The 25,010-nt window shown below is 39.5% G+C and overlaps 2 protein-coding genes and 1 pseudogene across 2 annotated transcripts; all 3 read left to right on the top strand.

Moving 5' to 3' along the window:
* Window positions 1-5: 5 nt before the first annotated feature.
* LOC144633895 (GPN-loop GTPase 1-like) lies at window positions 6-8,883 on the top strand. Its single transcript, XM_078492823.1, has 5 exons — window positions 6-264; window positions 3,148-3,389; window positions 4,462-4,681; window positions 6,129-6,372; window positions 7,830-8,883. Exons 1-5 carry the CDS (start codon window positions 73-75, stop codon window positions 8,150-8,152), a joined length of 1,221 nt encoding a protein of 406 aa, XP_078348949.1. The 5' UTR covers window positions 6-72; the 3' UTR covers window positions 8,153-8,883.
* A 750-nt stretch (window positions 8,884-9,633) lies between these two features.
* On the top strand, window positions 9,634-15,221 carry LOC144633892 (dynein regulatory complex protein 10-like). The gene is given in 5 exon segments (XM_078492818.1): window positions 9,634-11,031; window positions 11,033-11,465; window positions 12,578-12,811; window positions 13,568-13,639; window positions 14,425-15,221. Coding segments are annotated over 5 exon segments (1,488 nt in total). The 5' UTR covers window positions 9,634-10,576; the 3' UTR covers window positions 14,719-15,221.
* Window positions 15,222-19,303: 4,082 nt separating this feature from the next.
* LOC144631963 (G protein-activated inward rectifier potassium channel 3 pseudogene) lies at window positions 19,304-21,998 on the top strand (annotated as a pseudogene).
* Window positions 21,999-25,010: the final 3,012 nt, after the last annotated feature.

Below are 25,010 nucleotides of genomic sequence, written 5' to 3'. Positions count from 1 at the left end.
GAAGATGAGCCCGCGGTGACCACTGTCAGTAACTACGATTTACCACATGGTGTAACAATACTAAAGCGTCATATGCGTCATGTCAGTTGGTTGCAGGACTCCAAAATGGCGGAAGCAAGTGGAGGAGAAAGCAGCTCGTTTGCTTGTGCAACGGCTTCTGATGATAAAAGCGTTGACTTTGATAGCGCAGAATCCCAAAAAGGAAAGCCCATTTGTATTTTGTGTCTTGGTATGGCTGGATCTGGGAAGACAACTTTTGTTCAGGTATAAAATTTTGTAACTCTTGTCAGATCATCAAACGGATCGCTGCACGTGTATAGTGAAAGTTTGATCACTAGAAGTGAAATCAATATGCCTGTAATGAGATGGGCCAGTACTATAGTCTCTGTTTCACCAGCTCAGGGCTTCAAATATTTTTTTTTTCACTTGAAAGGACATATGTCCTATTAAACCCAATCTTGGTCGGACATCACCAAAAACAAAAGGTTGAATTTTATTCATTGTTGCCATAAAATGATTTACGATCCAAAAATTGTCCGGAAATCATCCCGGCGTACCCAATCGATTAAATTCGATAATCGATAAAATCGATTGTAATCAATAATAATCGATAGTAATTAATCGATTGATATCGGAAATCGATGAAAATCGATGAACCAAAGAGTTGTGAGTATCGATTTTCATCGATTTTCATCAATTGTCATCGATTTTTATCGATTATATCGATTGACAGTTGCAATCGTTTAATAATGATTTCAGATACGTTTGAGCTAGGCATTGGCAATTGAGTCTAACCTATTGTATTTTTTCCTCTTCACAAAAAGTGATCTGTTGTGCAATTGCTGCTTTTTCTCTAAATGTGTAAAAATTACGAAACACTTGATTGAAAGTGTGTTCAAAACTCTCTTCGAAATGTTTAGTCAGTTGAAACCCGTGATTTGTGGACAATACCCTCTAAATAGCCCTCCATAATCTCTGATGTGAACCGACACAGATTCGTTAAACAACGTTTCTGAAATTACCGACGTCTTTAATTAAGAAAAGACCCGGCCATTTCCCCCTTTTTCCACGTATAGACTGACTTCACTCCGGGCTTAACTATCAAAGGTTCGCAGAAAGCTTTCATTGGTATCCAACTCTACCGGGAACTCTATCAAAATTACAACACTCTTGGACGTTGCTAGCTAGCGATTTAAATTCCATCAGAATGGACACTCGTGGTAGCTCTTCACAATAGCCTCTGTTATTAGTACGATCATTTCGTGCTTTGTTTGACTCGCAGAACTTCGATTTGACTAACTTAGTGAAAGGATGCGTAACGTATCGCCTTACAAATGTTGCAAGAATTGATAAATGGTTCATTTATTTATTATAACCGATAATAATCGATAAAATCAATAAAAATCGATACAATTAAAAGGATGTGAATTGTGAGTATCGATTTTCATCGATTAATGGAACCAATCAATATTAATCGATTGATTTTTATCGAGTATGTTGATTATATCGATTGGTTTCCGATGATCGATTGTCATCGATTGGACAGGCCGGGAAATCATGTCTGACCACACTTGGGATTTCGTCGGACGTGAGCAAATTTTGGTCGGCCAGTGTCCAATGACCAACTGTTATTTGCAACCCTGCCGGCTGTCTGTGTAGTGTGCTAAATGGATATCTCATGCTAATGAAGATCTCAACTTACACTTGAACCCCGTTACACATCACAGACCACCCCTAGAGGTAATGGAGGATTTGTCCAAATGCTCATCCAAACCTCATCAAATTCCCCCGGCGTGTAGGGCAGAGGAATTTTTGACAAATCCCTTCATCTGGGTATCCAGTGTTCCTGTTGATGCACTAATGTACAAATTTTACACACAAAAATGGGGATGGTGCATGGCTTTTGAGTATTGTGAGTCCCTGGTATGCACTTGAAATTTGGAGAATTGAGTACTCCCCAGGATTGGATTCCTAAAAATAGAAAAGAACCTTCAATGTTTGTTGTTTTTTGTCTACATCTACATCTACATTTTAATACGTCTGTAAAAAGTCCATACGGATATCACACCAACGTCTAAAAATAAGTAAAATACAATATGTACATAATAACTAAAAAATTGTAAATGTAAAAAAAAAAAAAATCTAAAAATTAAAAAAAAAATTAAAAATTCTAAAATTCTATGGGTAAACAACTAAATAAATAAAAATGAATGAGCAAACACGCCGCACATACTTTCTAATTGCTACCTAGGTAATCACGCAGTCCAGACTGGAAACACGCAAGAGAGTCAGACTCAACAATCACCGCAGGGAGTGCATTCCACTCTCTTATGGTCCTCTGAAAATACGAGTAAAAATACCCGTTTTTTGTAGCTCTATATTGCATATATTTGAAATTATGGCTGCCGCGAGTTCTGGATTTATTATGTCTACTAAGATAGGAGTCAACATTTATATCTACAAGGGCGTGACTCATTTTTATAGTCAATTCAAGCCCTAAGAATTGTGGATAGGGTGCAAAGTGAACACCACAAACATCTGGGAATCTGACCAGCTGAATCCCCAGGGTCTGCTCCTGGGATGCAATCTCTATGAACTTAAGTGAAAAATTTCTCCTACACTATCAAGCAACAGTTATCTGACAATCTTGACAAATACCTGGCTTCCCATGGCTGCCCCTGGGGTACCCCCAGGGAAAAGCTGTTGATTGATACATTAAGAAGTGTTCTTACATTCAAGGGGTAGTAGGTGGGGTAGTTCATTTGTTCTCCACATAGAATATTTTAAATTTTTTTTTATACTGTAAATGATGATTTAACTCCACAGAGTATTTCCTTGTTTTTTGAGGTGGTTCTTGGAGGGGGCGTCTATCATACAAAGGGCGTTTATGGGGGCCTCTAACAAACTTTACACTTCAGGGGAGGCATTTCTTAGATATTAAAGGTAATAGGTATGAGGTATTAGTTTATTAGAGGTGTTTATTTGAGAGTGGGCGTTTATTAGATCATTTACGTTAAGGCTGATGTTGCAACCTTGCAACTATATAATAGTTAATGTCGTGTTGTAAAAAATTGTCTTCAATAATTAGTAGAATTTCCAGTTTCAACTGACCCAGTAACACTTGCAGCTTCTTTTACTGATTTTCAGAGACTCACAGCTCACTTGTATGCCATGAAAGAGACACCCTATGTAGTGAACCTTGACCCAGCTGTAAAAGAAGTACCTTATCCAGCAAACATTGATATCAGAGATTCTGTCAATTATAAGGAAGTCATGAAACAGTACAAACTGGGTCCTAATGGAGGAATCGTTACATCTCTAAACCTGTTTGCAACAAGATTTGATCAGGTTATGAGCTTCTTGGACAAGAAACGTTCAACTGATTTCAAGTAAGTAGCAAAGACCATTAATTTTCCTATTTTTTTATCTTCACAATAATATTATTCTTAATTCAACCCTCCAAGTTTATTTTTTTTTCCTTAGTGGCCATTTGGCCACCAACTGCTCAGGTTTGGTCGCCAGTGAAAAATTTTAGTCGCTAAATTAAGCTTACACTTTCAATCCTACTTCTCAATTTTAGTCGCCAGGCTGGCGACTTTGGTTCCAATTTAGTCGCCAGCTTAACTTGGAGGGTTGTAATTATGGCACTCATAGTCTACACAGTGATACATAATGATGTACCCTTTTGAAATAGCAAAAAAAAAATGAACTTGTCAATTTATATTATAGGGAATAGGTTGTCATGATCCTGTTTCATGTGCACCGATTGGATATACATGTATGACCCCTTTTCTTTGTTACATATATCCATGCTGAGTTTTGACCAAGTCACACACCATTAACAGTTGATTCTCCTAATGGACACCTCTATTATGCAGACAGTCATCTCCATATTACAGACAGTTCACTACAAGGTTCAAAGGAGACCAAATGCAAACAAACTCTACCTCTGTAATATGGACACCTCTATAATACAGATGCTCTTATATGTCCCTTTGGTGTTCATATTAAAGAGGTTGGACTGTAAAATTCTTTTACCATCACTATAGAAAAGCACGAAATAGAAAACTTAACTACAGTGTGTACTGTATGTAGGTTAAGTCTACGTTTGAGCCATGTGGCTTATCAGGCTGGAGCTTATCCCGGTTTCAGTAGCATGAAGTGACTAAAGTATTTCTACTTCCCCCTAGATGGGATGCTAGTCCATTGCAGGGTTTCCCCCAGCATTAAATTTTCCAATACCCATTTAATATACACCTGAGTAGAGAGAGGCACTGTGAGAGTAAAGTGTCTTGCCTAAGAACACAAGGCAATGACCCCAGCCAGGGCTTAAACCTGGGTGCAGAATGGTAAGTCCAGCACACTAACAATTAGGCTACTGCACCTTTCACGGTGTGTACTGTATGTACATGCATATAATGGTATTCAGGTACAATAATCATTTCACTTATTCGATTTCAGGTTTGCTATTTTTGACACACCAGGCCAGATAGAGGTGTTCACTTGGTCTGCGTCAGGAGCCATAATAACTGAAGCACTGGCATCTTCCTTTGCTACAGTCGTAGTGTACATCATAGACACAGCCAGAAGCACAAGTCCTGTCACATTCATGTCAAACATGCTGTATGCATGCAGTATTCTTTACAAGACCAAGTTGCCTTTTATAGTTGTTCTTAATAAGGTAATTCTATTTCGGGCAGTAAAACCTTAATACCAGTATCCCATAAGGCCAGTTCTATTTAACAGTATCATACCACCGTGTGGCCCCACTGAAGCGTTGGTATAGAAATCAATACCATTAGTTGACATGTAAAGGGTCAGGCAGGTCAATCATTGAAGTGAGCCAGTCCAGAAAAAGCAGTCCAGCCCAATACATGCTAGCAAATTACCGGTATATACAGTAAAAACCCGCATGTAAGAACCTAGGGATTTAAGAACCTTCTGGCAGAAATTTGTTTTTTAATACCCCAAAAAAGAACCTGTTTAGCCAAACAAATTCCAACAGGTTCTTATATGTGGGGTTTAACTATTTAATTTATATATTTTTTTTACCAAAAACCAAAAACTTGATCAAGATACATTTTATATACAGTACTGTATCATTGATCAATTAATGTTGTTGGACTTTTTGGTGACATGGATACATTAATAAATATTTATAATGAAGAACAGACCAGATTTTATACTATTTTCTGATAATCAACAACAATGTCTACTCTGTAGAAATTAAGAACCTAATTAAAAACCTACTTAGCCTTAACTGTCAATAAGTACCCCATAATACAAGAACCTGTTTTGCCAAACTCTGAAAAAAGTTGGTTCTTAACACACGGGTTTCTACTGTATCATGCACAATTCAGAAAGTTCATTGAATTGTTTTTGATACCAAAACAAATCAAGCTTTAATAAAGGTGCTATAATAGAATACTTATTGACTGAGTAAGATCAGACTGAATGCAAAAATATATATGATTCCAGGTCATTTTTCATGAACCTCGCTATGCTTGGTCTGTATGCCCTGATATATGTGCGAAGCACTACAGTTAAATAGCAATACCACGCATAAACACATTGTTTAAGTTTTTGTTATTACTGCAAGCTGTTGGTTCTATCAGCTGATTATTTGCAAGGTGTGCTAGTTGGTCTTTACCCTGTTTCGACTAACAGCGCGCTGGGTCTCCAAGGATGGTGAAGCTTTGAACCAACTGGTCAAGCTGATGAAAGCCAAGCAAGTGTGACCCATAGTGCCTTAGCATAACACAGTTTTTTTTTTTTTTAAATTTATTTATTGCAACACAAAAAACACTACTTACAACACAAATACATACACTACTTACAATGCTACTTACAATACGTATTACATTGTTTCTTCACTACTTTTGTAAACATTTCTTTTTTAAATAGTAATATCACGATATCACGCATTACAATGCCTACTTTAACAAATAACATTCTTACAAAGGTTAAGGTTACAGTGTACTTACAAAATTCGGTTTTTACTAATACAATTAGATCTTAATACTAACTGTATATATTTTAATTGTCTATTATTTATTCTTCTAGTAGTACTATATAACACAGTTACTAATGGATTTTAATGGATAAACAATGTTCTCTCTCACTTTCAGACTGACATAGTTGATCATAACTTTGCTGTTGAGTGGATGCAGGATTTTGAAGTTTTTGAAGAAGCTTTATCCCAAGACACAACTTACATGTCAAGTTTGACAAGGTCCATGAGTCTGGTGTTAGATGAGTTCTACCAGAATCTGCGAACAGTGGGTGTGTCATCTATGACAGGAGCTGGTTTTGACGAGTTCCTTAAGGCAGTGGATGATGCTGTTGTAGAGTTTGAGACCCAGTACAAACCAGGTAAAACCAGTTTGTGGTGTTGTACTCAATACTAAAATCACCAAGAAGAAATGTCTGCTGTGATTGGCCAGATTGAGTTTATCATAGCCCTGTATATGCCCAGACATACCACAGATTGACCCTGGAGGGGTGGGGGGGGGTACCCAAAGAAGTTTTGTACGGGGAGGCTCGGCCGCCCCGTTCTCTTACCCCTACCCTTTTTATCCATTTTGCCAGAATTGTACCCAGGCTTTCGTATAACTTTTCATGAAAAAGGTACCCTTTCATATACGTGAAGTCATGGTATAGACTTAAAAATATTTTTAAGTAGCACTTCATAAATTGAAAAATACACATAAATGTATCTGTTCGAAATTTTAATTAAGGCACTTTAAAAACCTAAATGAAGATTTCTACCCTTCTGTATACCTAAACTTGTGAAATCCCTACCCTTTTATATACCCAGGGTTGGAAATTAGCGCTCGCCCACTCGCCCAGGTGAGTGTGAAAACTGTCGGGCGAGTACAAATCACGGATCACTCGCCCTGGCGAGTACGATTTTCATATCAGTTATATTTCAAAATAACGTCCACTTCCACCGCGGAAATTGTTTTCCTGCCTCTTTTTCTGTACATTTCGACACTTTCTTGCAATACAGAATTTGGGAGTGTATCAAATTGAAAACTGCATATCAACTTTTAAAGTAAGCATGCTCATGGTTAAATTGTAAAGTAAGGTCTTTTTTGGCGTTTTTCTTAGTTGCAGTCTGTTCATGTCGACCACACTGTGGCACAATGAGTATTGAACGTGATTAAAATTGTTAGAGGAGGGGGCTAATTTTCCTTTCTTTAATGGAGGAGAATGGGCGAGAGAAAATTTATCTGGGCGAGCGCAATTTGAAATTTTAGTTTCCAACCCTGTATACCTGAGGGCTGAAAGAGGTACCCCTTTCGGGCGGAGCCTCCCCATATAGGCCATTATAGGGAGTACCCCCCGGGCAGATTGATTACATACTTAATATGCAGTTCGACGGTGGGTCTAATCGTTTTAATAACAAATTGTTGTGGGGTGCAATTTGGGCCTTTTGTTTTCATTGAGCAGATCTTTCCCAGGGTGCAAAGGAATTGAATTTTCCAGCTTGCCCTTACAGCAAGCTGTAGCCAGAATGTACTTGTCAGAAAGTCATTTTTACTATCCCCAAAAAAATTCTCAGAAGCATGATGCTAACGATGTTGGGCAAGTGAAGGAATAAGTCCACTAGCCCCAGGCTAGCGGGCACTAACCGGCTTTGCACGCTGTTTCCAACAAGACCACTTTGGTGCTTAAAATTCATACCAAACCAATATAAAGTGCCAAATCACGTTCTTATGGTCTCATTTCTTGCAAGACAAAGTTTGGAGCTAGAGTAATAAAATGTGTAAAAAATCCCATTGCCATCCCCTGATTTTCTAACAGAAGTTTTCCATTCTTCCTTTTAGAATATGAAAAGCTGAAGAAAGACAAAGAAGAAAAAACGAAAAAAGAAAAAGAAGATCAGCTAAAAAAGCTGAAACAAGATCTAGGCCAAGGGAAGGCTGTTGCTATGGAAACGAACCAAAGTGGTGCCCAGGCCTTTGCGTCCGAGCATGCAACTCCTTTCCATATCTCCCTTGGTGCAGATTTGGACAGTGACGACGAGGAGGAAAGGGGAGAGGAGGAGGAATGGGACGAGGAGGAAGTAAAAGAACATGAATCATTCAAGCGATTCCTGGAAAAGGAGAAACAGAAGGGACAGGCTGATAAAAAGGAAGAGAGCGGATAGTTCTTAGTTAAATGCAGTGGAGACTGCATCTTTAAACACTGTGTTTAAAAGGTGGAAAGGCCGATCCCCTCTATGTAGCGTAATCTACGGTATAAATTCACGTATAAGAGCAGATTTCAGAGACTATATTAGGCAGTTCTGTTTTGCGTGATTCCATTAAAGCAATACATGAGTACAGACGGTCAAACTAAAGGCCCGGAAAAAGGAGAAACATGTTTCCAGAAACATGCTGGAAACATGTTTCCATAATTGTTTCCTCGTTTTGCCATGCTTCCATGCCGCGCGGAAATACGAAATGTTTCTGCCGTGTAGCAGAAGCAAATATTGCTTCTTGGAAACAAAATTGACGCTGGAAACTGGGAAACATTGAGAAAACATGCGCGCGCTACATGTGTTTCTGGAAACATGTTTCCTCGTTTTGCCAGGCCTTAAGACTAGGCTAAACGTTCTTAGGGAAATATCAATACCTAGCGGTAAGGACAGTGGAAAGCAGAATGCCCTGCTGACCCGGCCTGCTGAAGGACTGACGCTCAAAGCGTGACTGTCTTGCCTAAAATGGCAGTTTTCAGGAGCTATGTCGTGATACTTTAAGTTATGCTTTAACATTGTCTTCAAATCGAAGTAACCCTCAAATAAAACCGAGAAACAAAGTATTTATTGTGTCATCCTCAGGGTAGCTTTTGTTATTTACCAAGTTGATAATAAATTCCAATAAAGCTTAACTTAATTTATGCTAATGTTCAAAATCCATTTTGTTATGAACGAACAATTTCCGCATTCGGTGAACTTAAAATAGCTGCATGACCAAAGCCCCTTTAATCCAATTACTACGTTAAAAAGAGGTTACGAAACTAGTTCCTTTGTTACCAAAAAGTGATCAAAATTAATGCCTTTTATGGCTATGGCTTTTTGTTTTTAAGGCTTTTCATCTATAAACCTAATGTTTCCATGTTTGCTCAGCGCACGGAACATTTGTTTACAACGCAAAATTGGCTCGCACATCAATTTTGTTTCCGTAACGAATGTTGCCATGTTGCTCGTGGGAAAAAAAGGCTGGCTTGTTTCCATGATCGCAAGGGACCGCCCTTCCTCTCTCGAGATAATGGAGCTCTCGCTGACTTTGTAACTATTAAATTGCCCATAACGGCTTGAAAATGTAACTAGTCAATTCACCCGAAGTTTTTAAACGATTATAAATCTTTAACGTCTAACTTCTAGAATGAAATACATTTTTAAAGGCTTACTTCCGCCTTTCTAGGCTCAAGGTTTATCTTCTAGGTGGGAGTCTTGTTCTGTCCGGAGTTAAAATCGATCATCAGGATTCCAGCAAAAATATAACCAATTCCTTTTAAAATTTCTTCTTTGAATGTTGCTTTTCGTTAAATGTTTCTTGCTGTTGTTTCTGTACTTTGGCACACCAAAAACGAGCAACAATTTAGCGCAAAGGTCGACTAAAAGTAGATAGATTTAATTTTGGCCAATGCTGTTTCGTTGTGGTGAGCTTGCATCTTGTAGCTTCGAATTCGCTGTCGTGTCTCGCACTTCGCGCGTGTGACTCGCACGCTTGTTGCCTTTAACGAGGAAACTTGTTTCCAAAAACACCCGTAGCGCGCACATGCTTCCCCAATGTTTCTCAGTTTTGCCACACACCGTGATCCACACCGCCGTGCCACACGCTTTCCAGCGTCAATTTTGTTTCCAAGAAGAAAAGTTTGCTTCTGCTCCACGGCAGAAACAATTTGGTGTTTCCGCGCGGCATGGAAGCATTTGTGCAAAACGAGGAAACAATTATGGAAACATGTTTCCTCGTCTTGCCGGGCCTTATAATTACGCTCGATCTTCCTCTCCGTCCTAACTGTGAAAATGTATTGGCCCTTTTCGGGAGCGGCTTTATTTGGCTTACTCACCCAATTTGTATCCTCTTTCTTTGTATAGTCGAGCAAAAAATGTTACAGAAGTCAATTATAATTAATTATTACTTAATAATTAATTGAAAAAATTTAATTAATTATAAATAATTTACTATTAATTTTTAGATAAGTGTATTCTGAAAGCGAACGTAAATTTGCAAGGACCACCGTTCCCAAAGGGATGTAACGGATACCTCTCACTGTATATAAGATCTAATCAGCTCTAGGTGAAATAATGAGCGAAGATCAAACGCAAGGCTGATTAAACGGTATGGGAAGGATATTTGAATTCCAATGAGGATTGATAAAACAGGGATTATTAAATATTGTTATATATTTGATTTTTGAAATATTTAATCGACGTGGCTCTCGCTGACACAATTGGAATTTTGGGTAAATGTGAATCGAAAATACGAATGGAAAGGAAATCCCATTTTATTTCACTGGTCACGTGATCGAATTTGGTTGCCTTGGTGATTACATTCGATCGAACACAGTACAGAATTTCGACAACATGGCGGCGATAGCTGTAGTCAGAGCAGAAACAACGGGTTCTGTGGCCTCAAGCTTTGAACAACTTCTACCCAAAGTGAAGGAAAAACTGAAAGAAAAGGCCAAAGACGCATCGGACCCGCTTAAAGTCTTAGATCCAGTGAGAAAAAAGCTTACATCGGTCGAAGCGCAACGGGTCATAGCTGTGGTTGACGATTCGATCAAGAGGTTGGAATTAGTTTCGCTGCTGCCTTACATCATCGAAAATTTAAACCGTTTCTCGGTGATTCTTGGATCCGATCTGGTTCAGGTTTTGGAAGAGCATGATCGTTTGCAATCGTCTTACCAGAATGCTGTTTCGAAATTCTCACTGGAGCAAAGGCGCAGTCAGTCGGCTTCCCCTACAACATCGAATGTTTCTTCGCGTCGTTCAAGCGAAGCTTCACAAGCTGTTTTAGAAAACGAAAGGAGTCCTCCGAGAACCAATTGCTCTTCAGAAAAGCAGGGAAAGTTCTGCTTCAAGCAAGCGATCTTTGACCCAAAAACCAGGTCGTTTAAGTCCACTTCAAGGGAGCGGCGATCCAGCTTTGGACCTGAAAATAATCGAAGCCCTTAGCATCCAGATGAAGCATTCTGTCAAAACTATCTTGAGGTTATTTGCTTCTAATCCAGCTGCCGTTAATACACTGAAATCCCTTAGGAACGAACGATCGGCCGAAATGAATGGAATGATTGATGAAGTGACTACACTGAGGGCGATTCTGTTTGAGAAGTTGTTGACAACACCTAGCGAGGAGAAAGAGAGAAAACAGTATTTGAAGCAGATTGTTGCGAGGGAAATGAAATCCAGTGAAACTGGACGAAAACTTCAAGAGGAACTGAAGAGAGCCATTGATGACAAAGAAAATGAGGTACACAAGAGTTGAGTTTTTTGTTGGATTGAAAGGTGCTCTACATAATATTCTGTAAACGTTCAATTTTTTTCAATAATCCAACCCTCCCCCCACTCTCAAAACGTGGATGGATGCAATCTGAACCCTACTCAACGGAGGGGGCAGGGGGGGGGGAGGTACGAGCCTCTCGTACATTCTTCTCCCCCTTCCGGCCCTTTTCCATAGCGATTCTCTCCTCGTTGCCCCATTTCTTTTGCAAAATTTAACAAAATACTGTTGCCAATTTTTTTCAAATTCTCCCAGTTCCCGCCAACTTTGGGAATCCTGCTTTCCGTCTTCTCTTCTCCCGTCTCCCGGCCCTACTGTCCCCCTCCACTACTCAGCATCCCTGGGTAACAAAGCCAGGTTGCATTTTGTGTGGGTTACGCAAAAGATCATAGCATGGTTTTCACACACTCCGTGCAGCATACTAGCTGGTATGTGATCAAGAAGCTGGTGTGCAAATAACCTACTTTACCATGTTAATTGATGACCAGTGAACATGATGGATTGTCTCTCCACAAAAATTTCAGGTTTCATCAGCTTCTACAAATTGATGCTGTCATTTGATTCATGGGCTCAAATTCCATTTGGGTATGAAAACTTTTAGCGTTCTGGTGGGGTACACCTTGATCATTGACATTAAATTTTAAACAATGTGGCATATCTCATTTGTGGGATGAAATGCACCCTAGGAATAAAAGGGGAGAAATGGAAGGGAATTAATTAAATAAATCCCTTGAATTGCCATTAAAACCAAAACCACAACAATAAGCTTCAAGATTAGACTACAACTTGAATACCCACCAAATACAGTATAACCTCAATATAACGAACAATGTTTTTCGTCCCAGTAATAGCAAAATATATGGAAAAGAACCTCGATATAACGAAACCTTGATGTAGTGAACACATTTTGCCAGTCCCTTGGATCTTTGTTATATCGAGGTTCCACTGTACATTACTTAGGTATTTATTTTGGAAGTAACTCTGAGCTACGTCTGACTGGTAGAAACACAGTTAATATTTTCTATAACAATCAGAATGAAAAAAATTAGTTTAAATTTGGATATAACTTATTAATTTTCTAGATCTCCAAGAGAAATGACATCATCCGAAGACTCAAAAATGACATCTACAATGTTGATAAGAATGCAGAGGAACAAAGTCGCCGGGTCATAACAGAGGCAGCCAAACAAGATGCATCAGAAATGAAAACATCTGACAGCAAGAAAAGCAAACTGCAGCAAGAAATTATCGAGCTAAAGAAGAAGCTTGAGGCAGACACACTCGCGCACAGAGAAAGTGAACTGGCCTTAAGAAAGGTAATTAATGGTAATTTCTACATCCACCCACTTTTCTGTGGTACTTTGAAAAATTCTGTAAATTGAAGCATTCATGCTTGTGGAAAAAACTGGTATGTTAGGCAAATGCTATTGGCCAGCATCAAAGGTATCCAATGCGTGCAGAGGCCTATATGCCTAAAGCACTTTGCAAACTTTGCACATATTGCATGCCTATGATGGTCAAGTCTGTGTTGAGCCAAGTGGCCCATACCGCCGGAGCTTATCCGGTTTCTGTAGCATTAGTAAGTAAGTAAGTAAGTAAGTAAGTTGCCTTTATTTAAAAACACGATTTGGATAAAAGCTTACAGCTTGTGGGGTCGTGTAAATTAAAAGTATTTAAAGTTAAAAATATTTACAAGGAGTAATTCTACTTTCCTCCTGTATGGGATACTAGTCCATCACAGGGTTCCCCCTCCCCCCAGCATTATTTTGCCAGTACCCATTTATACACCAAGGTGGAGAGAGGCACCTTGAGAGTAAAGTGTCTTGCCCAAGAACACGCTGGGGTGACCCCTGCCAGTGCTTAAACCTGGACCGCTTGATCCAAAGTCCAGTGCGCTAACCATGTCCTCCCGTGTGCCAATAATGCTTGACTGAAAGTTTGGTGCTGGGTTGATATATTATCCCTGAGATATGAAATATAGCTAGCACTTCTTCTAATACCTAGCAAATCTCTTTTTTGCACTTTGCAAAGGTAGAGAATTTACAAAAAGATTGTTCCTTTCCTCCTTATAGCGAAAGTACAAGATTGAAACAGAAGTCGAGAACTGGATCCAAAAGTTTGATACTGATATGGGAGAAAGACAGGTAAGGTTTAATTTTTTTTTTTTTTTTGCTTACTTCAAGTATGAATTGGTCAGATGAATCTAATTCTTGTGTAATGGAAGAAAAAAGAAATACAAAACCTCCACCAGGGATCGCACAGGTCATGGAAAACCTGGAAAGTCATGGAATTTTAGAATTTCATTTTCCAGGCCTTGAGAGTCATTGGAATTTAAGTGTGGGTCATGGAAAGTCATGGAAAATGGTATTGATTGTAGAAAATAAATTAGGCAGGTTATATTATGTGAAGAAAAGGGTAAAAACGTACCTGAAATCAAGATAATTTTTGAAAATTTCCAAGAAAAATGGTCAAATTTAGGTCATGGAAATCTTTGAAAAGTCATAGAAAAAGTCGTTGAAAGTCATGGAATTTCAAAAGCTCAAAAGAGTGCGAAGCTGTCTACAGATTCTACAGTGGAATCCCGTTTTTTTTTTTACCTTTTATTTTTCGAACCGCCCGATAACCCGAACCAAAAGTTTTTCATTTGTGCCACTCAGTCAAACACCAATTTCTCAAACTCACGATTTTTCTGTATTTTTTTTTGGGAGTGAAAAGGGAGAGTTTTTTTTGCAGACTTCAACTCTGAAAGCAGACTTTGCCAATTTTGAAGTCAACATACAAGCTTCTCACTTGTCTTTATACTTACTAATACATTTAGTTATGAGAATTTATGGTATTTGTGCAAGAGTAGATATTTTGAGAAGAAATTACATGTTTAGGTCTTACAAAATCTGAAACTGAAATTTTCCACGTAATTATTTTCTTTTAGGACGAATTTGATGCTTTGGACGTAATCTACACCGAAGAAAAGAGACAACTTAATGAACTTGAAGAGCGTTTCAAGACATTAGAAAAGGAATATTTAGAAATCGTCGAGGCGAGAAGAATTGCGAAAGAAAAAGCCGAAGCTGCAGAGAGAGAACTGAATCTCAAAATACGTGCAGCAAGATTGATACAGTCGCTTTGGCGAGCGCACAAGGCGAGGAAAGCGCTGAAGAACAAAAAGAAGAAAGGAAAAAAGGGCAAAAAGGGGAAGAAAAGTGGAGGAAAGAAAAAGAGATAATGTGATGTTACGAAGGTTAAAGCAAACCACGATGGCGAGGGAACAAGAACGTCGCTAAGATCTTGGTACATTAAGCTTTGCAAAGAGACAGCAATGTAAATAGTTCAGTAACAGGGCCGTACGTAGGATTTTTTGTCTGCGGGGACAAACTCGCTAAACTCCGCTGTGGGGGCAAACTCCAATATAGCTACAAGAAATAGCCCTAAGTAACACCCTTTTTTTCTATAAGATTATTGTTTTTCTGGCCCAGGCTGGATGTTCTGATTTTTCTGCCGATGATATTATTCTTGTGAGTATTTCTTAGATTATAGTGTATGACATTTCCGTTTGTGCTGTATGCCATATACGTGTATGTATTACATGCACCGTTCATACATTAAACTGTCATAAGCATCGAAAACTTGGCTAGTGTAGGTTTTTATCCTTTTATTGGCTAGTTTTGCTGTTTACAGAAAGGAAGAATTTACACGGTTTATGTTATTTAAAATCTCCAGCATCGATATTCTTATAAAATAAATTCTTATAGAAAAAGAGTGTACTGCATTCTCGCGATTTTACTAGGTTTCCAATTTTGAGTTTGCATATGCGGTTGTAAGATCAAAACGCAATCACAGAGAAACAAACTAAATGGTTAAGGTAGACTTACCGAATAAGTAAAACATATTTTTTGTTAAAAAAAACATCGGCAATCAGAGTCGCCGTCGTGGTTGCTTTATACTTGTTATCAATTTAAAATATTGTAAATACTGGCAGATTATGTAGTATTGAATGCACCCACACTGGTACGATCAAACAAGTGTTAGTTTTCAAAGGCAAAGTTACACAAAAATAATGTAAATCGATCTAGCCTATAACCTGTGGGGTTTCCTAGTTTCTCTATATTGAACTTTCATTCGACAAAGCTAGTCTAAAGCAGACTTTAACGTTAGTGGTTTTGTTGTACTGACCTGCAATAAAAGAGAATAATGAATACCGTACCTTCTCAACTAACGCTTGTAATAGATTATTACAAACTAACTTAAAAAACTCATTTATAAATTCATAAAAAATACAAAAGAAATTAATGTTTAATGATTGTCTTTATATCCGATATAAGGCACAGCTAAACTTTACGTCCAATTTTCTAGGCCAAAATAATCCCAAATCTAAATATTAGTGCAAGAATGAGTTGATCCACATCAGAAGATTTTTAAGCCGTTCAATAAATTCGGAGTTCGGTGTTTTATCAAGTCTAAAACACTCGGCTGCGCCTCGTGTTTTACAACTTGATAAAACACTGCTACTCATTTATTAAACATTACATCAACGTTTTTTTTTCTACACACTGGAACAGTAAGTGCACCATTACGGACTGCGGCAATTCCCCACTCCCACGTACCCTCAAAGGACGCAAGGCTATTAACTGGGGGAGCCCAGGAGAACCCCCTTCCCCCTCGCCCCAAACAAAACCCGATTCGAATTCAGTGCATGAGCAAAATATTCAGCGATTAAAAGGTGATTTGCTGGTCACTCAAAACTGGAAAATTATATTGCTGACATTGAAAATTATAGTTGCACCTCTGAAGAATAATCCAAGGTTAAAAAGGTAACAGACTACGAACAGCTAGTGCCTGTTTTTCTTTAGTTCGTCGAGCAGGAAGCGAATAAAAAAAAACAGCCGCGCAGAAACTAACGGAAAACTGAGACTCTGCTAGAAATCAACGAACATCGATCCCAAAAGAACGTGGATTTATTTTATTAAAATCGCATAAACGCGCGCGCGTCTGTCGTAAAAATGTGGTAGGTAGGCTGCCTCGTCCCCAGGCGCTGATTGGGCGGACGTTGAGGCGGTAAGGCGGGAAAACAGGGAGCGCGGGGGTTGGTGGTTAGGGAGCGAGCCGCGGAGCGCCGTCCGCTTTCCCGTCCGCATCAGGCCACAACGTCAAGCGAACCGTGCACGACCAAGGACGAGGACGCCTGGGGACGAGGCAGGTAGGTAGGGCTGTCCCAAGGATGCTCGGCAACTTTTGGGCTACTTTTCATCTTTAGAGCAACTGTTTTCTTTTCGAGCAACTTTTTGCAATTTCAACAAATTTATGTTATTAAGATATTTCTGTTGCAGTTAAATTAAATGAAAATGCCTTTTTATCTTTGGGACAGCCCTGTGGGATGCGCGGTGGCTAGGCTTTTGTACATTATGCTTTTGTTTCCCCACTAAAATGCTCCACCTTAATGCTCCATTTTTCCCACTAAAATGCTCGGTCACCCTCAAAAAAGTCGCCTGATACTTAGCCGACGAGGCCGTAGGCCGAGTTGGCTAAAGTCAGACGATATTCCGCAAGATTGAGCAGGATAATTGTTTTATTATTCAACAAATTGTCAACGAAACACATTTTGCACATAGAAAAACTGTAATTAAGCAGCGCTTTACAAGATTTCGGACGAATCTTCGCAACCTACGAATATCGCAGGATATCTGTTATGTACGGATGACAGATATCGTTAACATTTTGACCATATATGGGCAGCGCGCTCATCTGTTGAATAATAATAATTATACAATCATTTTTTTTTTAATTAATTGCAAAGTTTTTAATATGGTTTTAACTGTTAACACTTAAAAAAACGTACAAGAGTTGGGAGTAACAACAACAATAACATATACAAGTTCATAAATACAGCCAAAAAGACATAATCCTCAAAATCATCTACGAGGCTAAGTACAGAAATTAGTTGACTATCTCTAGAGGAATATTTGCTGTTGAATTTTGAGTTTTAGTCTTCATTTTCTCTAAAAAAAATTAATTTTTTTTATTTTCTCGGGGAAAATTAATTTTCCGGGAAAATGCCACTAAAATGCTCGAATAATGTTCAATGCTTTTGCTTCACTAAAATGCTCCAAAAATTGCTAGCATAATGTACAAAAGCCTAGCGGTGGCCTTATGGTTAGCGCGCTAGCGCCCGGTCGAACGGCCCGGGTTCGAGCCCTGGCCGGGGCGCTGGGTTGTCCTTGGGCAATGCACTTAACTCTCATAGTGCCTCTCTCCTCCCAGGTGTGTTAACTGATAAATGGGTACAGGCGAATTTACTGCTGTATGCTGTTCGGTGAGGGGGGGGGGGGAGTAGCAATACTCCTAGTCGCTTAATGCTACAGAAACCGGGATAAGCTCCGGCTGTATGGGCCACTTGGCTCGGACACAGACTTTACCTACCTACCTTGGGACAGCCCTAGTGCAGTGGTAGGTTCATTTACACCACGCGATTCGTGTTGTAGTAATGGCCTGAGAGTGTCGCATGCGATATAATAGTAGCCAAAATTGTATCGTCTAATTCGCCCCTAAGATGACCGTGTAATTTTTTAAAATTAATAAAAAAAAAAAAAAACCAAAACCAAAAAATATCTACACAATCTATAAAACCTACCTTAAGCATCAGTCAATTCCAGCAGTGCCCACCCCCCCCCCCCCCGGGCTAACCCCCAGGCATTAGCATTTCTTTAAAAAAAATTGGCAAATTCCCCGGGGTGGGGATGAAGGAACCGGGCAAATGCCCCGCTCCCGGGTTAATTGTTTTCAATCTCTCGATAGGTGATACAAGAATATAATACAGGTTATTGCTTCTTAGCAATGAAGAAATATCTAAAATTGAGAAAATATACCTTTAAAAACATCTACGAGCTACTCTAGTCCTTCATGGAATAGCTAAACTGCAACGTAGTCCACGTCTTGGTCTATAAACGCCTCCATCACGAATACGCGACTCACTCCACGGTTTTGAAAGCACGTGTCAAATGCCCGGGCGTCAACCCGAGGTACGCAAATGCCCCACTCTCGGGACGGGCAACATTAGGAAATGCCCGCGGTTGCCCGGGGGGGAATAGGCACTGTTGGAATTGACTGATGCATAACAGAGACCTGTTCTGTGGCTGATATAGGTAATTCGCAAATTTCATAAAACGCGACAATTTGTTCGTGAACTGCGTGAAATGGTTGCCTCTTGGGTCTCCTGCTTAAAACGGCCAGGAAATCGCTGTTATCCAAATTGCTACTTCAGTGGAACTGCGCACGCCTTGTTTCTCACGATCATGTAAAATAACTTTCTTTTCAACAATTTTAACTCTGACAAACACAAAAGATAAAAAAAATCGTCACAGCCCGAGAGCTTAGACGGTTTTCCGCGTTCCTTCCGCGTTCTTTTCCTTTTCTCTACCACAATCGTCACAGCCTGAGAGCTTAGACGGTTTTCCGCGTTCCTTTTTCGGTGGGTTTCTCTTGTAGGGTGCTAGCCTGCGTGAAGGAAATCGCTCTTTCCCCTCATTCTCGTACCTCGAGTCTTCGTCCCTTTGACCGCGGGTCAGGGAACGGCCCTGGTACGAGGATGTCTTTCTCCTTAGAACGCCGGCCACGCAGGCTAGTAGGGCGCGCGAGTGGCAATACGCGAAGTGCGCGTAACACACGTGGTAGAGAATACGTGCGCGCTCAACACGTTCCCTTTCGAAACAGGGCTTAAAACAACAAAACAACAATGGGAGGGCTGAAGGATCAGGTACCGGTATATCATTGCGCTAATTAAACAAAAATCACTTTACAACAAAGCCATTAATTCGTTATTCCACGAGGGATCGGTTTTTGCCATCTTTGGCCTTTCGAGAAAAAAAAAACTTCTACGTACGGAAGTGAAGTGACTGTTTCACAACCAAAACAACTCCGAAGCCGGGAAATTACTCAAAGCTTTGATGGCGTGCCTTCTCGACTAGATATTGACCTCTTGAGGTTTTGGAAGATGTAAATAACTAGCTTTGAAAGAAGCATTTTCATGCAGATGCGGGACATATTTGTCAGATCGGACACGGAGCGTGAATTGACCTTTTGGCGAACCAATCATCGCTTCGAATGTACATTTTCTGGCAGGTATCGACATGACCAGTCAAGCGTAACCTGCATGCGCTGTCAACTTGGTTCATATTTATGTTCGCGTTTCTACACACACTTCAGTTCTCATTTTGATTCGTGTCGCCTCCATCACGTTTCAGCAGATCTCGTATTTGTATTGATACGGGACGGGGAAGATAAAGCCAAGGGAATAACGGAGGCAATTAATTTCTTATCAACCCTGCGTTGTTAACTCTATTCAAGGTGGAAGATCATAGACCAATTTCGAGTTGTATAAACTGCCGTCGAGTTCTCACGAGAGTAAAACGTGCTGCTATGGAACTTGATTTAGATATTCCTGGCCCTCGTGTCAGAGAAGAGAAAGGTCCCACGCATCGAAATGGAAGAGCAATTTCAAGAAAGATGAAACGGCGGAGACTTGTGGACAAAAGAGGACGAATTCATTTGAATTATGTCAACGTCCCTGACCGAGGACAGTTATATTACCTTTCGGACCAATTCACAACTTTAATCGAGGCTCGCTGGAGATATGTAATTCTTATTTTCTCACTGGCGTTTATTGTCAGTTGGGTGGTGTTTGGATCGATCTGGTGGGGAATTTACAGCTATCGCTTAAAATACCACAACATACAGTGCATCGAGAAAGTTTACTCGTGGACTTCAGCGTTCTTGTTTTCGTTAGAAACACAGACTACCATTGGCTATGGAGGCCGGCAAATAACACCAGATTGTCCGGAAGGAGTCATTTGTCTGCTAATACAGTGTATCATTGGTTTGTTAATCTCTTCCACAATGCTAGGACTTATATTTGCTAAACTTTCGCGGCCTCACAGGCGAAGGAATACCATTCTATTCTCTCGCCACGCGGTCATAGGCCCGCGCGATGGTAAAATCTACTTGATGTTCCGCATTGCGGATTTGAGAAAAAAACAGCTTATAGAGTCACACACACGCGTTTATCTAATACGCCGACACGTTACATCAGAAGGAGAAGAAATTGGTTGCTTTAGACAGCCTCTTCCTGTTACGTATGACAATGACGACGACGATGATGAGAAAATATTTTTATTCGCGCCGGTGGTTTTACTGCACGAAATCAACGAGGAAAGCCCTTTCTACAATTATTCGGCGGACGATTTTCTCTTCGCCGATTTTGAAATTGTTGTGCTTTTAGAAGGGATTGTGGAGCCTACAGGAATGACTATGCAAGCTCGAACTTCGTACGTGGGTGAAGAAATTCACTGGGGACATTTATTTGTGGACATCATGAGTTATAAGGACACGTCAGTTGATGACGGACACTACAATGTTGACATCTCGCGTTTTCACGAAACGTTTAAAGTCGATTTACCGCGAGTGAGTGCAAGGGAATTTTACAAGGCAAGACGTGACGAGAATGAGCCAGAAAGCGAACAAGAAAATTCCCAGCAGCAGGAAATGGAGGAAAACATTGATCTAACGGACGCGTCGCAAAGCTTAGCTCGCAGCGGGGTCACCCTAATTCCGAATGGCGACGTGGGGAAACAAAATATGGCTGTGACTAAATTATAGCAAGTTGTTTGCACTGGGACTTCATTTGTAAAACAGGATTAGAAAAAAAAATGAACATTTTTGTTCAACAGCGGAGAGAATTGAATGCCCCGCTGTTTTCATTCATAACAAACCTTGATCTCTTTAAAAATCGATCATTCGCATTCAATCGTTTACAACGCACCCGACAAAATAAGAATTGTTTAACTTTTGTACCTTCAAACAATTAAATCGTTCTCAAGCTGTGAGTTATTGAATTTCGTGGGCGAATTTAGCGCTGTCTTTTATGTACCTAGCGAGAAAGGCCGTGGGAAGGATTTAATTTGCACCTGTGTGTAGTCAAAATGACCAACGAAGTTATTGTTTCGGGACTTCACACGAAGCGAAGTAACACTTAATACTGTTGATAGATTTTTTAAACTGAGAATTTTTTAAGCATATTGACCCAAGCTGTTACCATAAACATGTTTGTATCCAGTGTTTTCGTTATCGCAGTTAAAAATAAAGTCTGTAAAAAACAGTATATTTTGTGGCTATTATCTGTCAAGATAAAACGGTCGATAAAAGTCGTAGTTGTTAAGTTGTTATAAGCTGTCAAGAAAAGCCATTTGATATTCATAGCATATGTATGAGTTAAACAAGTTTTAAGCAGTGTTAAATTATTTTTTTCAAGAGGCAGATGTTAAGGTCTTGTTGTTTGAAATACACCGCCTTCAGAGCAAAATATTGCTCCGACAGAAAGCCAATATTTTACAAGTTGAGTGTATGTGCCTGCGTTTGTGTTTATAAACATTATACATCTGTTTTGTTTTTTGTCCTTTGGCACTTGCATGTAATATTTGTCCAATAACAAGTCAATACAAGTTCTCTTTTTCTTTCCTAGGTCTTTATTTGTTTGCACTTGCCGCCAGCTTTAACCCTAGATCTTTGATGAAATAATCCTTCAGTGCGATATTTCGCTGTCTCGAAACAAAAAGAATTCGCATTATGCATGCATTCCAAACTTGAGATAATTGCCCAATTTGTTGCTGCGTATTTTGCAGATATTGGCACTTCGAAGGCTAGGCCTCGTAACTTTAAGTAAACAAACCACACTCGGTGATTGCTTTCTGAACGGGCCTCAGGCAATAAACTCCACTCGAGTAAAAGTGAGTGCTGTTGTTTGCAAGTCACATCTAGAATTACTAACAGAGACTGTTAGTTTTTCATGCAACGTCGAAATAGTTCGTGACTTTTCCAAGAGTGTACTTGGCGTGAACATGTATTTAAAATGTCGATATCACGCACGCTTAGAAAGGCCGATATGTGGTTGAAAACCCTCGCGTGATTTAATAGTCTAAACGGAGTGTATTTTGCGTCACTGCAGGGATCTTTCACGCGATCAGAGTGATTAAATATGCAAATTAAATGAAGTCTTTATCGTTATGAACATTCTAGACAGTAAGTTCTGCCCTCTGATAAACTTTTGCACTTAAACAAAGCTGAATGCCATTATTTTTCATGCCCCAAAATTAAACAAACTTTGGACGAGCAAAACTGAATTTATTTGTTCAAAGTTTTCAATGGATATATCGGGCCCGAGGACCTTGTATTGCAAAGTGCTGATGTTATTTCCGGTATTAAACCGAGTGAAAATACGGGGATTGTTTCCGAGGAAACAAAATAACATTTAGAAAATCACTGTTGAGATATATTAGTCATGCACGTATTAGTTTATTCAAAATCTTCATGACTCCCATATAAAACGACTTTTTAGGTTCGAAACAATTTCAGCTTTTGTTATGCCGGCAAAGTTTGGTAATTATCGTTTTTTCATTTATTCAGCTGGCGGAAAGTTAATTGTTATATTTGCTATTACGTGCCACTGCCGACTGATATTAGATTGAGTGAGTAAATTGCGCGAGTGCCACACGAGCACGACACGCTTTGCATCGCACTCCACGCTTTCCACGCTCGAGTGACGTATGGCACGTTCTGATGACACGGCGTTCTTCTGTCGTAATTCCGTCACCCTTGCCCGCAAGCGGATGCCACATGCAGGTGACGATTTGGAAACGGGATCGCGTGCTGTAACTCATACACAATAACATAACATTATAGAAATCCCTGGAAATGAGGAAATTATTTCAAGCTGATGAAAGAAACCTCCTTTCCGCCTTGTTTCCATAAAACAACCTATAATTAGATCAGGACATTATTTCGCACTTTGCGTGATATTTTTGGAGTGGGTTTCGAAAGAATTAGAACACGGAAAAAATCGGCTGGTTCCTGTTCTAGGTTAATAGAGCTCATATATAAAACAGTGTCGAAATGAAATGTTTTCTCAGCTTTTCAAATGTCTTGTTCTCTCATTGGCGCTTGTCTCCAATCATTAGTAGCAATCATTAAGGTGGCTCGTAATGTTAATGGTTTAGATAGTAATGCTCGTCTTCAGTGGCCGAACAAATAATTACTTTGAAAAGTTTTCAGAAAAATCTGTAGGCAGGGTTGCGAGCTACGTTATTTTTTTTTACAAATAAATGGTGGCTCTTAACCCTAGCTACCTACAGAATTTTTTTAAAAGAATTCTAACAGTGTTTGTCGGTTAGACAAAAATATATCAAAAACTTTCATCAGGTATGGGTTTTTATCCCTTTGGACGTTGTCATAGCAACTAATTTTTATCTCACAGTGAGTCAGTGACCTAACTTTTTTCATTGGTAAAACTTTTATATAATGTTTTTTCCTCATCACTATTGACGTTGCTGCGATAGATTGCCAAAGATGAGAATGTCTACACCACTACGAGCCACCTTAAGAGTTGGCGATAATATTTCATAACCTGTAACAAAGACCTTCATAAATAATAAGTACTGCTAAATTAGCGTCAAGGCTTACAGAAAGTATCCATCAAAAGAGTGTAAACAAAAATTTGATTACAGGGAAATTTGTTGATGGAAGTTTTAGGACCTCGATTGACGGGTGGTGTCAGTCGTATAAATAACCTTCCTCCTTAGATGCAAAAACAAATGGAAAGGGACAAAAGGGTATAATCATTAGAATTTTAGTTTTACACCTCGCGCGCCTCGCTTATAAGCCCCTCGGTTCATAGGCGACAGGATCCTGGATACGAATAATCAATATCATCCGGACTGAAAAGCTCGCCCGCGATATAAAGCCCCCATCTACCAGATGACAGTACTGAAGGGCTAAATTTGAGAGTTATTGGTTTAAACGCAAAGGCATGGAACTCTTTTAAAAATCGTTAAAATAAGAGAGCTTAGTATGGCTGGATGGACAGCTGTCCCTCCAATCCATACTAAGCTCTCTTATTTTAGCAATTTCTAAAAGTGAACCATACCTATCGTTTGAACCAATAACTCTCAAATTTGGTTGATTACTAAGTTCTGGATGCTCTATCAGATGACGGGCCCAGTTTTACAGTAATCATTTGAATATTTATACCTAGACCCCTGCGCGTCTTAACATGGCTATTGAAACTGTCACTGAGCCACCGCTATAAATGTTATAAGTCATCTTGACAACATCACCGGGAAGAGGAGTGGGGAGGGAGGGGGGGGGGGGTATTGAATTTCTAACTTCTTTCAAGACACAGACATGCGAGTCTCTCCTGCCTTGTGTTGAATAGATCTAACAACACTGAAGTCAAAACAGAAGATATTTTAATTCAACTTTTCATTTTCTCATTCTCATTTCACAATCTTAGCTTTAAGTTCGATTATTTTTCCTCTGCAGTTGTTTCATATTTGTTTTAATAAATAAAGTATTATAACTATCTATTTCCAACATTTCCAAAATGAGTCTGGTTCACAATGTATTTACAAATGCCTACTAGTTTAAAGAGGCTACTGTATGACAAGTATTAGTAATTTTTCGCGGCTTACCAGATAC

This window comes from Oculina patagonica, chromosome 12, assembly GCF_052425735.1.
Source record: "Oculina patagonica isolate OP01 chromosome 12, crgOcupat, whole genome shotgun sequence".
Taxonomy (NCBI): Eukaryota; Metazoa; Cnidaria; class Anthozoa; order Scleractinia; family Oculinidae; genus Oculina; species Oculina patagonica.
This window is presented reverse-complemented; position numbering and strand designations above follow the sequence as displayed.

What these genes read in the sequence shown, in the direction of transcription:
- LOC144633895 (XM_078492823.1), top strand. Translation starts at nt 73, where the DNA reads ATGCGTCATGTCAGTTGGTTGCAGGACTCCAAAATGGCGGAAGCAAGT. An exon ending in GGAAGACAACTTTTGTTCAG is followed by an intron (nt 265 to 3,147) that starts GTATAAAATTTT and finishes ACTGATTTTCAG; the next exon opens with AGACTCACAGCTCACTTGTA. An exon ending in AAACGTTCAACTGATTTCAA is followed by an intron (nt 3,390 to 4,461) that starts GTAAGTAGCAAA and finishes ATTCGATTTCAG; the next exon opens with GTTTGCTATTTTTGACACAC.